We start from the raw sequence: 17,778 nt of genomic DNA, 5'->3' as shown, positions 1-17,778 counted from the left end.
CTGTGGGGACGGAGTCGGGGCCGTAAGCGTAGGGCTGTGGTCTTTGGTGGGGTTTATTGAGGAATGTGATGAGGAAGAGATCACTCGAATCATGGTCAGATTCGCTGGGTGTGGGTCCTATTGCCTGGGGATAGTAGGGAGGCGTGCTGTGGCTGTCGTCTGAGTCACAGTCGCTGTAGCTGCTGCTGTCTGTGGGCGTGCCGGGGCGGAGTCTACAGGTCGGGGGTGGAGTTGAGGGCGAGTCCGTGGATGTGGTGGGCGTGTTGGGGGAGGGTAGGGATACTTTGGCTGTGGGCGGGGCGTGGTCTGCTGCGTCGAGCATGACATGGTGTGCGTGGTTGGACTGTGGGCCATATGCCTTAAGCTGGTTAATATGGAACCACGCAGTCTTTCCGTTGGGATACTTAATTTTGTACACGGAGGGGCTTACTTTGTCCGCAATGGAGTACGGACACGAATATTTAGGTGACAGGAATGTGCTGGGGTTGTATATGGAGAGCATGACCTGCTGTCCAACACTGAACTCAGTTGCATGTACTGTCTTATCGAAACAGGCCTTGCTCTGTTTCTTTTGTGTGCCTAATCGTACCGCGGCTGCTCACTGAGCCATTTTAACATTCTCTACCAGTTGTTCAACTGCTTTCTCGTGTGTGAGGGCCGTCACTTCGGGGCTGGTCAAATCTAATCCCAATAAAAATTCTGTGCCTTTCATGGGGCGTCCGGTCATGAGGGCGTGTGGGGTGTAACCTGTAGATGTTGAAACCGTATTACGCAAAAACATCAGCGCAAAAGGGAGGACTGAATCCCAAGTGGTGTTGTTTTGCTGGACCATTTTTCTGAGGGTTGATTTTAGGGTCCGATTCATGGGCTCCACGATACCACTTGACTGGGGGTGGTATGCTATGTGGAATTTTTGGGTAATGCCAAATACCGTGAGGGCGTTCTTCATGACTCGTCCCGTAAAATGGGAACCTTGGTCGGATTCAATGCTGCGGGGGAGGCCCCATCTCGTAAAGATGTGGTGGTTAAGATCTTGGCTGTGGTCTTTGCCGTGTTCGTTCTGGATGGGAATGCCTCTACCCATTTTGTAAACGTGTCTATCACAACGAGTACATACTTATAACCATTCCTGCAAGGGGGCAATGGTCCTATAAAATCGAACTGGAGGTTAGTCCAGGAGCCGTTAACGGGGCGGGTGTGACTAAGTTGAGCTTTCTTGGCGTATCTGTCCGGATTGTTTGGGCACAGATAAGGCAATTCTCAATGTAGTGAGTTCTTTTAAACTTGGCCACCAACAGAGCTGCCTGAGGTGGGCGGTAGTGGGATCAATTCCCTGATGTCCATGACTGTCATGGAATAAACAAATAAGTTGATTCCTGTCCTGTTCAGGAACCACATGAAGGGTGTCTTTTAACACCACACCGTCATGTGTGGTCAGTGCATTTTTAAATCTCTTGTAAGGTGCTGTAAATTTTCCTTTCAAAATCTGCCTAAGATTGCTATCCTGCTTCTGGGCCTGCACTAAATCTTCGACATTAGTCTGCGAGACCTGAACTGCATTCACTGGTGCGCTTTCGGGGGTGTCGAAAAATATCCGTGCCTGGAACCTGGTTTTGCCATTGCGTCGGCCTTTACATTTCCAGGGGGGGAGGAACGGTGGTGACTACGAACTTTAACTATTCCAAAAGTCCTGCCCTGGGTTTTTCCTAAAATGTGACGGAGCAATGGGGTTGAGGGGAGGGGTTTTCCGTCTGCAGAAACAAATCCTCTTGCTTTCCACAGGGGTAGGAATTCTGTAAGGCTGTTGCAGACATAGAGGCTGTCCGAGTATATGTCTGCTGGGCTGGGGAAGGAATCTGGGTGTTCTACAATGTAAGCCACGGCTGCTAGTTCTGCCGCCTGCGCGCCTAAGTGGCCTGGTAGCTTTAAGGAGATCTCTTCTAGGGCGCGTCCCTGCGCGTCCTCAACATAAATGCCGCATCATGTAATGCGCTTCCCTTCTAATACTGTGGAAGAACCATCCACATAAATCCTTAAAGGTGCGCACGTGTCTGTGTGCTGGGGGCTCTGGGGTGAACTACTTATCTTTCTGGGGGGTGTTTTTGCAGTAAAGGGGCCTGTGTTGTGGCGCGGTGAGATGATTTCACAATCGTGGGGGGTGCCTGGGTACTGAAGGTTGTCGGCTAGGAACGTGTGGGTCTTGGTCCTTTTAACGGTGATGTCCCGTCCCTGCAAAAGAAGGGTCCATCTGGCTGCTTTAATCTGGCTTACTGTACCGTCCTTAAGTCGTCCGTCTAGTAAAAGTTGGGTGGGGGTGTGTTCCGTCAGGATTGTGATGGGGTTCAGTCCGGTTATGTATGAAAAATACTGTACTGCCCAAAGAACTGCGAGCAGGTGCCTTTCACAGGCTGAAAATCCCTGCTCCACAGCATCTAAGACTCTGGAGGCGTAAGCCACAGGCCTTAACTGTTCGTGCCGTTCCTGGAGGAGCACGACTGAAAGGGTGCGGTCTGTGCTGGCTACCTCTATCACATAGGGGGAAAGCGGGTCTGGAACTTGTAGTGCGGGGGCTGCTATGAGTGCTCTTTTCAAAGAGTTCACAGCATCCGTATGCTGCGGAAGCCATTCCCAAGGGGCTCCTTTCTTTAGGAGGTCTGAGAGGGGTGCTGCCTTGCTGGCGAAACCATCAATGTGGTTTCGGCAGTAGCTAACCAGTCCTAAAAATGACCGGAGGACTGTAACATTCTGGGGAAGGGGCAATTTGGCAATCGAGTCAATTCTTTTGTGCTCGATCTCGCGTTTACCGTGCGTGATAATTGTACCCAAATATATCACTTTGTTTTCCAAAATCTGGGCCTTTTTGGGGTTTACTTTGCAACCAATTTTCTGTAGGAGTTCCAGGAGTTCGGCCAGAAGCTTGATGTGCTCTACCTTGGTGTCTGTCTGCAGTAATAGGTCATCCACATACTGGACCAGACATTCAGGGCGAGAAAATTGTGACAAATCATTTGCCAGCTGTCGGTGGAAAATGGAGGGGGAGTTGTGGAATCCTTGTGGAAGGCATGTCCACGTGTACTGCTGATTTTTAAAGGTGAAGGCAAATTTGTATTGGCACACTTTTGCCAATGGAATGGACCAGAATCCATTACTGACGTCCAAAACTGTAAAGTATCGTGAGTTGAGTCCCTGTTTGAGCATGGTCTCGGGACTTGAGGCTACCGTGGGGGCTGCTGCGGGGGTGACTTTGTTGAGTTCCTGGTAATCGATGGTCACTCGCCATGGTCCATCGGGCTTTCTCACTGGCCAAATCGGGGCATTATTAGTGGAGGCTACTGATCTGAGTACGCCCTGCTCTAATAAGCTGTCGATAACTTTTGCGATTTCTCCCTCTGCCTCTTGGGGAAATCCGTACTGTTTTTGGGGTCTAGGGTCAGGTCCTATGATTTGAACGAAACCAGTCGTCCGGCCACAGTCGTGTTTGTGGGTCGCGAATGCTGTCCTGTGCTTCTGCAGAACTGCCCTAACCTGCTTGTCTGTGCTAATTGTGGTCGGGTCAAACCAAAATTCGCCGACTGCGCTAATCTTGTTTGCATATTCTCCTATTGTAAGCGTTGCGGGGGCTCTTGCGGATTTTGCCATTCTCCAAACACATTGGTTGACTGGATCAAAGGACAGGTTGTGGGAATTCATAAAACCGATGCCCAAAATATGTTCTGCTGTGCGGGGCAGGTCGACTAAAACTATGGGGTGCTTGGTGGTGATGTTGCCGATTTGAATGGGTACAGGGGCGGTGATGTATCCCTGCTGTGAGTGGCCTGTAAAGCCGCTGAGGGTGATGGTGGCTGTAGTGGGCCACGTATCTTTCTGGAATATGGTGGAGAAATTGATTGTGGTGCGGGACCCTCCTGTGTCCCAGAGAAATTCGATGGGCTGTCCCCGTATCTTTGCTGCAACTACTGGTCGGCCAGACCTATCCCAAAGGGTGTCGCAGACCCAACTGGGGGAGCCCGAACACCGTCAGTCCGTTCCGTTCAGGTCTGTCTGGTCTGAACGGGTGCTCACACTATGTATGGGCTCTGTCCTATTCTTATTCAGAGTGCCTGCCTGCTGGGCTCTCTGTGGCTTTCGTGGGGCATTGCATTCTCGTGCAAAGTGTCCTAACTGTCCACAGTTGTAACACTCCTGTGGCTTTTGTGGGGGGTTATTCCTGCCTTCATTTACCCATGCGGGGTTCTGGTGTGCCTTCACTGTGTGTATGTCTGCTTCTGCCTGCTGTTCTTTGGGATTTTTGTTCGTGGGTTTGTTTTGTACAGACTGCTCCCAGGCGCGGGACAATCTTTTTACAACCCATTTCTCATGAGCCTCCTCTGAGGGATCATAATTGGCACAAGCTTTTTGTCCTGTTTCTGTGGCATGGGAGATAAGGGGGCGGGTCCATTTTGCCATGTTGTCTCGGGACAAATGGGCGCGGTCTAAATCTCTGAAAACTGCAGCGAAATGGATCCACAATCGTCCAGCAAACGCTGTGGGGTGCTCGGTTTTCTTTTGCCTGCACTTATGGAGGCCTTCTACAGGGTCACCCCTGTTATACCCGATCGCGTCTAGCATCGTTGCATGCATTTCTGCAAGGGTGCCTCCTCCTACATTCTGTGGATCAGGAAGGGCTGCTACGACCTAAGGGTCTAAACTCAAAACTGTGAGCTTCACTTGCTCTCGCTCATCCAGGCCGTACATGGTCGCCTGCTGCTTTACTCTGGCAAAGAAGTGGTGGGGGTCTGAGGTGGGGAGGAACGGTGTGATTTTCTCGCACGCGTCCCGGAATTGGGTCAGGGTTAAGAGGGTCGTGAACAGGAATTCCGTGTCTCCTTCCGATGTGACTGTGCGGTGGGCGGTTACTGGATTCATTGGTGCCTGAACTATCTGCTCTGTGGGGGGTTGGGGCGCTTTTCTCTTCTGGGGCTTTCCCTGCGCACACGATCCCTGAACATATCTCTGCGCTGTCTCACTCAATTCTTCCCAATCAGGGCCGTCTTCCTCATCTAACTGTGATCCAAAGGTTTCCTGGAATCCTTTTTGAACTGAAAGCAGAGATTGCAGTTCTGCAATCTGCTTCCGGCACTTTGCGTGGTCTAATGAGCTTTGTCTTTGCTCCGTGGTGGTAGTATGGAGTGCTCTTAAAGCTGCCTTCAGGTCGCTACACTGCCTTTGCAATGCCTCTACCTGCTTCTCTGTTTCCTCTCGTACCAGGACTGCACGTTGCGTGTCCTGATAGGCCTTTTCATACTGGGATTGGAAGCTGCTTAAGTGCGCCAGACAAGACTGGTGTGCCCGCTTGGCATCATCCACCTCTCCGTCCTTTGCTGCTAACTTCCTTCTTAACTCTACGTTTTCTTTATCTCGCTCACATCGAACTTGCTCATTCGATGTGCCTCTATCTCTCTACAGAGTGTCCGAATGACCTCCTCTGTGCCTCGCAATTGTGCCAAACAGGACACGATTGCCATCGGCTTGCGAGCTTTTCCCAAGCTTTTCTTATGGATTTCGCTCGGGTTCTCCCACCAAGTATGTCCTATACTCCCGGGACCTGTTTCCTCATTTTCACAGAATTCGCTCCAAAGGGGCAATCCTTTCCCTTTGAGATACTTTCTGATTTCCTCTTCCCAAACGGGACACTGACCTACTCTACTGCCGGTCGCTGCGACCACAAATTCTTCGGGGTTCAAGAGGCGTTGCATTGCCTGCATTGCCATCTTTCCTCTCTGAATACTCTTTTAAAATTTGGAACAGGCCAAAAAATCCCCAAACTCCCTTAGAGTCTGCATGACCTCCACCTCCCCTCCACTGGATCCGCCACATACAGCAACAGGTCATCTGCATAAAGCGACACTCGATGCTCCTCTCCCCCTCGGATCACCCCCTTCCATTTCCTAGACTCCCTTAATGACATGGCCAAGGGTTCAATTGCTAATGCAAACAACAGGGGGGACAGGGGGCACCCCTGCCTCGTCCCACGGTACAGCCGAAAATACTCCGACCTCCGCCGATTCGTCACCACACTCGCCATCGGGGCTCTGTATAGGAGCTTCACCCAACTAATAAACCCTCCCCCGAACCCAAACCTCCGCAGCACTTCCCAGAGGTACTCCCACTCTACTCGTTCAAAGGCCTTCTCCGCGTCCATAGCCGCCACAATCTCTGCCTCTCCCTCCACCGATGGCATCATTATCACGTTTAGGAGCCGCCGCACATTGGTGTTTAGCTGCCTGCCCTTTACAAATCCCGTCTGGTCCTCGTGTATCACCCCTGGGACACAGTCCTCGATCCTCGTAGCCAGCACTTTTGCCAGCAACTTAGCATCCACGTTGAGGAGCGAGATCGGCCTGTACGACCCACATTGCAGTGGGTCCTTGTCCCACTTCAGGATCAAAGAGATCGTCGCCTCAGACATTGTCGGGGGCAGGGTCCCTCCCTCCCTTGCCTCATTAGAAGTCCTCACTAGCAACGGGGCTAACAGGTCTACCTACTTCCTATAGAACTCGACCGGGAACCCATCCGGTCCCGGGGCCTTCCCTGCTTGCATACTCCCCAGACCTTTGATCAGCTCCTCCAACCCAATTGGTGCCCCCAAACCAGCCACCTCCTGCTCCTCCATCCTCGGGAACCTCAGTTGGTCCAAGAATCGTCGCATCCCCTCTTCCCTCGCTGGGGGCTGGGATCTGTACAGCTCCTCATAGAAGGCCTTGAATGCCTCATTTACTTTCGTCGCACTCCGCACCGTAGCTCCCCTTCCTTTTTAAAAAAATATATTTATTAAAGTTTTTAACACAATTCTTCTCCCTTACAAACAATAAACCCCCCCCCCGTAACAAAAAAAAAGAAACGAGAAATCGCGCGGAGCAAGATATATACATGGCAAAATAGTATATTTACATAGCTTGTACACTGGCTCTCTCCCGTACGAGCCAGTTTCCCCGACTCTTCATGTTCTCTCCTGCTCATGCTACAACCCCCCCCCCCCCCCCCCCCCCGCGGAGCGTTAGATGAAGGTCGGTCAACAGCAGCAACCCGGGGGGGGGGGGGGGAATAGGGGGGGATGTCTTGCGTGGTGGGGGGGGGGGGGGGGGAGGGGGGCCTGTTTGGGGGGTATTTGAGCAAGAAAACATGAAGGATCTGGAAAACTGACATGTACGGGAGGAATCCATTGTACAAAGCTCTGTATCATATCGATTTACCATGTTCATGTCTTGCTATGTGCGCTTTCTTTCTTTTTGTTACGGGGGTGGGTTTTGTTTGTAAGGGTGAAAAACTGTGTTAAAATTCTTAATAAATATATATTCTTTAAAAAATAACTCAACACACCAATTAGTAAGATTCAAATCAAAACACATTTATTATACACAGTAAATCGCTACTCATGCATAAACTCTACTTTCTAGGCTATTTCTATAACTAACAGGCCTATACTTAGCTTCGGATTGGCCCACCAGGTCAGGGGAACAAATGGCCTTTCGTTCAGGTCCTGAGTCTGCGGGATTCAAAACTGGTATGGACTGGTAGCTAGGAGCGCCTATCTCGTAGCGAGCGTTGACTTGAGAGTTACTTTCTTGGAGGCAACAAGACAGGCCACTATCAAGGGTCGGTTCAAGTTGCTGAGTGACCCTGCCAAAGAAGGACGATTTGAACTTGGGGGCTTTACTTTATAGTCCCCAGGGGCTTCCCGCCCTTCGGGGCGGACCCCGTACCTGGTTCCAAGTGATTGGACTACTTTCTGATCACTTGGATCAATTTCTCCAATGCTGGAGCGGTTCCCTGATCGTTAGGCGGTCCCTAAATGTTTGTTTGCCTTCCTTTGTCTTGGCTCCTGCTTGCGCCGTGGAGTCTGGCTTGGCTTTGTTTACCTTAACTGTTGCCATTGTGCCTGGGAATCGCCCATTACTATGTAGATGGCTGCTACATTACTATGCAGATGGCTGCTGGTTTCAGTGCTGTCTGGTTGTTTTGCAGTTTTCAATATACATGATTCCTGTATTTGCTAGTCTTTGCCTGTGTTGGCTGAATTTCCCTTCAGCCTTTGCGGTTCTCCATTTTAAGTCGGGAAGTGGCCAACTCAGGTGGCTACACACCAAGCCAAAAGTGAATTTGGAAAAGCCCAAGTCACTTTCCTTGGCCATACAATCGGACAGGGTCGAATGGTCCCACGGGATGCGAAAACAAAAGTTATTGGGGAGTTTCCAGTACCCTCGACACAAAGAGATTTCTTGGCATGAGTGCACAAATGCGATTTCTTGGCATGAGCGGATTTTACCGGAAATTTGTGCCGAATTTTAGCAGCGTGGTTGCTCCACTGACGGACTTGCTAAAGAGGCGTGGCAAATTTCAGTGGACAGCGGAGTGTTAACAGGCATTTGACGGCCTGAAGGCTGTGTTAACCACTGCCCCTGTGTTGGCCATCTCAAATTATACAAAACAATTCAAAGTGGTTGTTGATGCGAGGGATGTGGACGTAGGTGTGGTGCTTTTACAAGAAGACGCCAAAGGACGAGAGCAGCCTATTGGTTATTTTTTTAAAAAGATTAAATAAGCACCAGAAGAAGTATTCAATGATTGAGAAGGAGACTTTGAGCTTGGTGCTGGCTTTACAACATTTTCAAATCTATATTACCAGCAATCCGTCTGACACCGTTATATATACTGATCATAATCCATTGACGTTTTTGGAGCGATTCCGGAATAACAATGCAAGACTGTTCCGATGGAGTTTATTGTTACAGCCATTTCATTTAAAAATAATACATGTGGCAGGATGAGAAAACGTGATAGCCGATGCTTTGTCACGAATGTGATGAAGAGAAGCAGGTTCGGTGGAGGAAGAACTAAAATGGACTATGTTATTATAAATGTTTGCGTGTTTTGTTTTGTACAAAAAAAACATATTTACTGTCAATATTTCTTAAAGGTGAAAAATTAAACCATCTTGAAGTTGATGTTTTTTTTTTCTTGGGGGAGGTGTCGTGTGAGAGTCCCTTTAAGAAAAGTGTGTTTTATCAAATGGCTGCAGTGATGTCATTGTGTGGGTGGAGCTGGATTCTGCTTTTTACTTTTGTTTTGAGCTGGAAGCCCTTTTTGGCTGTGTTTTAGTTTCGCTTTCGGTTGGTGAGCTGCATTCAAACCAAGCAGATATATACTGGTCTCTGTATGTTAAACAAGGTGTTTAGATCGCTTGATAATTTAAAAGTCCTAACTGTTCTCTGTAGTGAATTCATACCTACTGTCTTTGTTAAAAAGTGTTTTGGCTTATTGATGTTGTCAGGAAAGTTACTAAGGGTTACCTACAGAGTACTGTATCTTTTTGGGCGGTTATCAGTGTTGGTAGTTGATAAGATGTTTACTGTGAGTTTATAAAATGTTAACTGGATTCATAGAATAAACATTGTTTTGTTTTAAAAATACTTTAGGTCTCTGTTGCATCACACCTGTAAAGTGGGCCCTTGTGCTCCCCATAACCAAAATCTATTCAAAGTTGTGGGTCAGCTGAACTCCGTGATATACTTTGGTATTCTTTAAATCCTGGTCCATGACACCAGCCACACACTATCGGAATTGGAATTATAGAGCGGGATCAAACGGCCATGCTGTGCCTGAAAAGTAGCGCACCGCGATACAACATGGCCGATAGAAGCCCAGATGGCGCTGGCAGGGGCACTGCCAGGTTACCAGTTTGGCACTGCCAAGGTGCCGGACTGTCATTTTTGATGCGGCGATCAGGCCAGGGGTGGCCTGCGCGGGTGTTGATGGGACCCGGGGACCCCTCATAATGATTTGTGGCTTGGAGAAGGGGGTCACATCGGGGGCTCCAGCAATTGGAGCTCCTCGTGCACAAAACGGGTCTATGTGCGGCCTCGGCCGCGTGTTGCCCGCTGTAACCCCCTATCTAACCTGAAGTTTAGTAGTGTTGCGTTTCTCGGCTCAGTAAGCGCTCGCTATGGGACTTTATTCCCATTTAGTTAAATTGCGCCCATACTGTTCCTTCACTGTCGCTGGGTCAAAACATCTCCCAGTTGTACCTGCACCACATGGACTGTAGCAGTTCAAGAAGGCGCTCACTACCTTTTCGAGGCAGTTAGGGATGGAAACAAATTGCTCACAATCCATTAAAAAAAGTCCCACCTTGCTAATACGATCACACCATTTGCATGTCATAAGTTACTGAAGCGTTACCACAGAATTATCTTGCAAGTGATGTGATCTCATGAGTTGCTAATAAAATAGTTTTTTAAGAAGCATAACTTGCTAATTAATGTTTGCTTGTCTGTGCTTTTCTTTTCCAGATTGAAGAAAACTGAAGTAAATGCCAAACTGATGGTATTATATAATCAAGATATCAAGATTCTCTGTTTCTTGAGTGCACTTCTCACATCAGTAATTTATTGAAAGTATCTCTCTTGCAGTGCATAAGCTACAGGCTTCATAGGACACAAATAACATGCAAATTAGAAACTTTATACTAACTGAGGCCAAAACATGTTTATTAATTACTAACCAAAACTGCAATATAAATTTTACTTAATTTGTTTTTCTACATTTTATTGGTTGCAATTACAAATATTTAAGCACTTTATTTCTACTATATAATTAATTTTATTTGCATTTTGTGAGAATGCGGTGTATTTGACGAGCTGGTTGCAGAATAGGTGCAATAGGAAATGGGTTCGACTTCAGAATAAAATTGGTGTCTGAATGTGATTTAAGTTAGGACACTGTGTTTAACATGCATATTTTCAAATTTTTGGCCTCTTTAGAGGGACACAAGTTTCAACTAAATGCCTCTGGACAACACTGATATGAATCGTGATATGCAATGCTGTTATATTTCTGGTGTATCAACAATATTGGTTTAGAACACTGTAAATTTGTCCCTGGGAGAAAATACAGAACAAAACATTTATTGTGCATTGATCTGACAGGCATAATGTAAATAAAGCCAATTTAAGTGCTCTTCAGATAGATAGAAAATAAAGAGACTCTTAAAAGATCACAGTAAAATTAGTATAGGCTAATCTGAGTCCAATTTCCAGTAGGCCACGCTCAAATCTGATGCACATTTGTGACATATTTGCCAGTTTAGTTCAGACAGGAAAGTGTGTGTTGGGAAATGAAATAGCTCTATACTAGGAGAGCAGTCTTCAGAAGTCGGAGCTGGTAATGCACTGGCAAGGCAGCCTAAAGAGGATGACTGCACTGAATATGATTCCTCCATTACATCTAACTTTGTTCTTCCTCCTTACCTTTTCAGCCTCTGTTTTTAAGTCCTTCTTCCAAGTTTACAATCACATGCATTTTAAGGAAGAAAGCAATGACATCTGAAGCAACAGTTACATTGATGTAATCTATCCAGTTGCTTCATCATAACCAGTAGTGTTGTGACCAAGCTGCAGGTTACATCTGTTAAGTTTGTGTGTTGAATACACTAACATTATTAATATGATGTGCAGCACAGCAACTTTTGGTACAAAACCACACAGATTTTTAAATGTTAGCGTAAAAAATACCAGAATTGACCAGAGCTATCACGAACTGAAAACCCTCAAATTCTCAACAGTACGATCTTCTGAAGTCTCTTCCTTCCAGCTGGAAATTGGTCCCTTGCAGGTAGCTTGTAAACTGATCTAGCCATTTCTAGTTCAGAATGCTGGGAAAATTGCACTGAGGGCGACGCAACCTCTCAAAGCAATTGTGAATTAGACTTCAAAATACAAGACGTAGTCATTGTTAGAAATTGAAAATGTTTGCATTCACAGCATTTTGCTCCTCACCTTGGTGAGTGAAGAAGCCCATTTAAAAAATAAGTGAGCTTTTGTGTGGGTACAGTGAGTTGATGAAGATATTTAGGGACTGCAATCATGCAGAATTTCCAGCTTTCATCTCGAATTATCATTCTTCAAAAACAGAAAGACTAAATTTATCTAAGTGATCCAGTTCCGTATTGAAGATTGGATTGAGAGTGGAGCCATTAATGCTGTGTGGGAGAGGGAGCGTGAGAATGTTTTTAGATTCAGTAATGGGCTAAAACATTTGTTTGGTTCAGTGTTTTGTTTACACATTTTGGCAGTGTGTATTGTTTGATTATTTATTTGTATTTACAGTTGAATTCATATTTTTGTTACTCATGTCATGTAACCAACAATTAGGATAAAGTGAGTCCAGGGAAACCACTGGTTACTGATGTACATGCTAGAGCATTGTTTGCAGTTATATATTTAAAACGATTAATATCTGTGGAAGCCTTAGACTGGATTGAAAGTTAGAATAGTTTATTTTGAAAGCTGATTTAAAATTCCATGAAATTATTAAAACAAAAATGTATTGTGTTTAAAGGGTGCCTGTGGCAGAGTTTTTCTTTTCATTGTTGAATGCTTCATACAGATCTGAATAACTAAACAAACTTGTTCTAAAATGTTAAAATAAAGTTAATCTGTAGACACTGGCATCGCATTGGTCCAGATGCAGTGTGACGTATCAAAGATGTGCTCACAGTTACTCTCAGTAACACAGTTACACAATCAGACACGAAGATGCAAAATGGAAGCTAAGCACTGAAAACACCGAGAAAGAAAACATAACAAGTTGCCTCCTCGTGTTCAGCTGTCTTTGATGAGGTCTGGATACAGGTTATTTGCCCATTTGCAAATCTTGGCTTGTGACAATAGACAAGTCTTTGAATTTGAAACAAAAATGATTTAAGCAAATAAAATCTGTTATTAAGGTTGGGCTTTTCTATCAAAGTTGGTGACACTGTAACTGACTTCTTTCTACATCTGGTTGTTACAGTAAGGATTTATTAAGTGTTTGAGTGCCAGGAAAGAAATATTGCTGTGGATAATCTATCCAATCTTCCACACTAATACATAATGCATGTTGTGAAGTGTGTCTGCTTTAATAAATGTAATTCTTTTCAGTTTGTGAAATGCTGGATAATGTGGGTTATTTTTGCAAAACATACTTATGACTTGAATGGACCAAACTATTGATGTTTGCCAGGGCCAGTTCTAGGTGTCTCTGGATCCCTCAGCAAACAACATAACGAATTGAAAAGGATTTAATGGATTACTGAATTTATCTATAGTTCCTCATCCAGTTAGAGCTCTGAATTATATAATCCTGATGTAAGCACAAATGTTTCCCAATTGTGTTTATGTTGGTTTAGTAACTTGAGGAAGCCAGCAGTAGTGAACAAAGATTTGTTGAACTTTTTCCAATTGAACTATATACAGTTTTCTGCCCACGGCAATGGGTGCGATTCTCCGGAAACATTTCTAAGTTAATTTGCGGCGGGTTTTTCAGGGAGTTTCCCGCCAGCTCTGCCGGTGAGTTCCCCACTGCTATTCAATGACACCTAGTCATTTTTTGGGGACCTGGAGAGTTTCTCACCAGTCTAGCCCACACTTAGGGCAATATTCTCCCAAAAGATTTCTAAGTGTGGTAGCGAGCGGGAGCTTCCCGGCACTCGACACAGCGAGGCCAGTATCGCAAGTCAACGTTAATTGGTCCACTTAACGATGCCTCATTGGCTTCCCGCCCCGAATGCCTGCTCACCAGCTGATTCGCCGGGACCGCGCCGCCAGCCTCCCCCTAACAAAGTCGAGCAGCACTTAGGCTTCACTGACTCAGCCAACCCCAGCCAGCTTGCAACAATGTCGTCGAAGAGTCCGGCCCCAAGATTCGGGGATGCTCACCTGGGGAGACTGCTAGACGCTGTGGAGGCCAGGAGGGGTGTCCTGTTCCCCCGAGGGACCAGGAGGGTCAGCTACAGGGCAGCCGGTGCTGCCTGGGATGAAGTGGCGGCAGCTGTCAGCTCAGGGAGTGTGCCCAGGAGGACTGGCCTTCAGTACCGAAAAAAGATAAACGGCCTATACCGGGCAGCACAAGTGACTAGACAGCAACGCCATCCCCTGAGGCAGCATACACCCCCAACTCCCCATGCGACCCCCAACCCTCGCTCCAATCCCTCACCCGTCAACCCTCCCACCCCAACCCTCCCTTCACACACCTCTTCACACCACTGTGAACCATGCGTGTGGCTAACGATGCCCTCTCTGTGTCTCCTCAGGAAAAGCTCGCCCACAATCGCCGAGAGAGGGTCCAGACTGGCGGTGGGGTGCTAGACATAAGAATCCTCAGTTCCTTCGAGGAGCGTGCCCAGGAGATGACTGGGGTGGCCGAGGACACCGTGGTCACCCACACTGAGACTGGAGGATGCCGCAGAGGTGATGAACCACAGGGCTCCATCCGGAGGACCTGTCAAACGTGAGTAGTGATTGCCTTACTGACTGACCCATCCCTCCCACTGACCACATGTCCATTCTCCCACAGGTCCTCCAGCCGACGGCGACGGCCCATCCCGGGCGGCCCCCTCTCCTGACCCCGAGGAGACCACCTTGGAGGAGAGCTCCAAGGATGCAACCGTTATAGCCGCGGCACAGCTGTCATCCTCACCCTCCACCAGCGCAGCTACACACATCTCGATGGGACATGTTAGTGGTCAGGCTTCTGGGGCACAATCTGGTGATCACCACACTGCTGGTGATGCACATTAGGTGGAGACAGGAACCCCCAGGCAAGACAGCAGTTGGAGGGCTGCTGGATCCAAGGACCCAGCTGGGTCCCATCCTGATGCTGATCCTATGGTACCTAGATTGAGATGATAGGGAGCGGTCAGGACATTCAGGGGGAGATGTCAGCATCACTCCAGCAGATCCATAGCTGTTGGAGGAGTCCCAGAGGCTATGGGTGCTAGAGATGTCGCCGGCAACGCGTGGCACTGAGGCTAACTGCTAGGATGGTGACCGCAGTGGAGAGCCTGATGCACAATGTCAGCACCATTAGTGAAGGTGTCCAAGGCATCGCACAGTCGGTGACCGCCATGGCTGAGGGTCTCGGCAGAATGTCTGACTCGCTGGCGGATGTCACCCAGTACCAGGCTGACTTTGATGTGGTTCGGCGGGACATGTCCCACTCTCAGATGGGCATTGCCGAAGCACTGCAGAGCATGTCCCAATCACTGAGGGGCATTGCTGAGGGCGTCGACACGATGGAGAACCGCCAGGGCTGGCAGAGCCAGATGATGCAGGGGCAGTCGGACCTCAAACCAGCTGCCCCTCCATCCCACGGTGAACCCCAGGGCCCTATCGGCACCGGGCAGGAGGAGGAGGCGCTGAGTGGCGACGGTCACCACCACATATCTCGAGTTCCTCCCCTCTGATGAGGCCGCGTCTTGAAGTGAACACGTGGGTCAGAGCGGCACGACAGTGCATGTGCTGCTGACAAGTGTGCTGGGGCCCTCCAGCCTCAGAGCCAACAGAGGATGCTCGCCAAGGGCATCGAAGTCCACCGGACGAGATAGGCAGCTGGCTGCCTCCACCTCTGATGTGCATCCTGGGAAAACACCTAGTCGTCATGGTAGAGATAGGAGGGCAAGCACGTTGAGGATCACTGAGGGCATGGTTGGGAGGAGGGATGGCAACACCATCAGGAGAGAGGGTAATTGTAAAATGCATTAAACACCTTTGTGGACAACCTTAATGATGCCTCACTTTCTCCCGCAATACGGGCCGACCTCCGATCCCTTGGCCCATCTCTCCAGGCATCCCCATTGGCACCCACCCACCCTCCGGCCGTGGACATGTCCCCAGAGCTGTATTACGTCCCCTGGGTGTTCGGATGTTGGCGGCTGCGTGTGTGGTGTTGCCTCCTGCAGTGTTCAAGCACAGTGTCTAGGCATCAAGGTATGATTGGGATGCTAGGCAATGATTCCCACATGCCACATGGCAAGCCCAACCACGGGGATCCACTTGGGATGTATGGAGTGCTCACTTAACCATGATTGTCAACCATCATTGTCAATTCCTATGAGCAATAGCATGGCCAGAGGCCTCGGCAATCGGTGGGGGTTATGGGTGGTCGTTAGGGCAGACAACAGGGACAAGGGTTGGCCCCAGAATGGGTAAACGATCCAGGGGTTGGCATGGTGGCGTCGCGAACGGTTGCCCCCCCCCCCTCCAACTGTCCTATGGTGGCCTACGCCTGCGGAGGGTCCCCCACCCCACCGAGCACTGGGGTGGCAAGCCCAGCACCTCTGGACTCTTTGCCTGCGAGCAACGATGGCTACTCACCTACTCGGCTCCCCACAGAAGCCCTTATGCCAGGTTCACATTTATTCAAAAGGAATACTAATCAGCACCAGCTAAATGACGAGAGGCCATTGGATATGGGGTGACTCTCGTTAATTTGTAAGGAAATGGGGCTTAAGTGGTGATAATTGGTTTCTCGTTATGACAAGATCCCGATTTCGCCTATGGAAGCGGGCCGGTTGCATTGCAAACTGTTTGACAGCTGGCGCGGATCTCGTTTTTAGCCTCTCCAGCTATTCACCAGCCTCGTTTCACTTGAGCGAGAGCGTAAGGAGGCTGGAAGATTGTTCCATGAGAATGTTTTTTAGCACTGGGGAGCTGAACTCATTTTGAAAGGGTGAGCTTGTCGGTCCTCCACACCCCCACCCATGGGCAATGTCACCCCTCACACACATGGGCACTACCCCACACCGCCCAAGGGAGGACACCCCTCTATGGGATCACTGCCCCCCCCCCCCCCTCCCCCTCCTCAGGCACCCCCCAGTATCCTTTCCCTTCCAGGACCTCCACCTGGTCCCCCCCACAACCTCCCTGAGGCCCCTACTTACTGACTTGCACACCCTGATCCTTTAAAAAAAACCTCCACCCTCATTTCATGGGCATGGCTCACCTCAGTCCCGGGCCCTGGTAGAGGCACATGGGCATCCTTGCACTCCCACCCTGACACCCAGGCAGTGCTCCTGCTGGCTTGGCAGTGCCAAGTGGGAGGGCCAGGGAGCCACCCTGCACTGACCACCCAGCTCATTTGGTCCCGTCCCTTTTGGACGGAGTTCCGACTCCGCCATCTTGTGGGACTTGGATGAATCCCACGAGGCGAGGAGGCTGTCGGGAGGCTGGAGGCCTCTCCCAGGATTCTCTCGCCGTGTTGAGCTCTTGCTTGAGCACAATGCAGCAAAAAAAATTGCGTCCAACATCTCGCTGCCAATCCAGTCCTTGCTAGATTTAACCACACCAGGCCCTGCTTGGGCCGTGTTACAACCCCCATGGAGGTCATGGGGCGTGTACCATCAGGTTCCCCATGACCTCTGTAGACTACGAACTGCCCTATTAATGGGGCAGGGCTTCCCCTTAACGAGAGGAACCTGTGCAGTATAAATACCCCGGCCTATGTGAAGGTCGGGGTGGGAGATTCCTTCGGGGAGTGGAGTAGTCTAGATTATATATGTTAATTGACCCAGTATTTGCATTCTACCTTCATTTCCTTATGGTCACTCTGCGGATTCTACAATGGCGACCGGGAGCAAGTGGAGCTGCCGTCGGCACCAAGTGTTGCGAACCCCGACTACTTTTCAAAGGCCTCAGGAAGCCACTTTTCAGCCGGCAGACATACCACACATAGGGAATGAATGCCATAATCGGTGATGAATGGCAGACAGTCATCCTGCTTGTGGATGTACCACTTAAAGTATAATCAAAAGTCCTACCTACCCCGACGCACAGGATACACGATCTTTCGCCGCCTTTGGAGAATGCGAGTCACCAGAAAGAGGGCACAGCCCGCTTCTACATGACCTCCACAATGGACACCTGGGTGTTTCAAAAATGAAGATGTTGGCCCGCAGTTACATCGGTGGCCCAGAATAGACGCTGA

The 17,778-nt window shown here is 48.8% G+C and overlaps 1 protein-coding gene across 16 annotated transcripts in view; it reads left to right on the top strand.

Annotated features, from left to right (window-relative positions):
- The window catches only part of LOC140398474 (coiled-coil domain-containing protein 9B-like), a 426,742-nt gene extending 414,368 nt beyond the window's left edge, over window positions 1-12,374 (top strand). For all 16 annotated transcript variants that reach the window (XM_072487250.1, XM_072487265.1, XM_072487233.1 and 13 more), the window contains one exon: window positions 10,329-12,374. In XM_072487250.1, coding sequence (XP_072343351.1) covers window positions 10,329-10,343 — 15 coding nt within the window. In that variant the 3' untranslated portion in view covers window positions 10,344-12,374. The remainder of the gene's footprint in view (window positions 1-10,328) is intronic.
- Window positions 12,375-17,778: the final 5,404 nt, after the last annotated feature.

The sequence above is a fragment of the Scyliorhinus torazame genome, chromosome 2, assembly GCF_047496885.1.
Source record: "Scyliorhinus torazame isolate Kashiwa2021f chromosome 2, sScyTor2.1, whole genome shotgun sequence".
In the NCBI taxonomy this organism is placed as follows: domain Eukaryota; kingdom Metazoa; phylum Chordata; class Chondrichthyes; order Carcharhiniformes; family Scyliorhinidae; genus Scyliorhinus; species Scyliorhinus torazame.
This window is presented reverse-complemented; position numbering and strand designations above follow the sequence as displayed.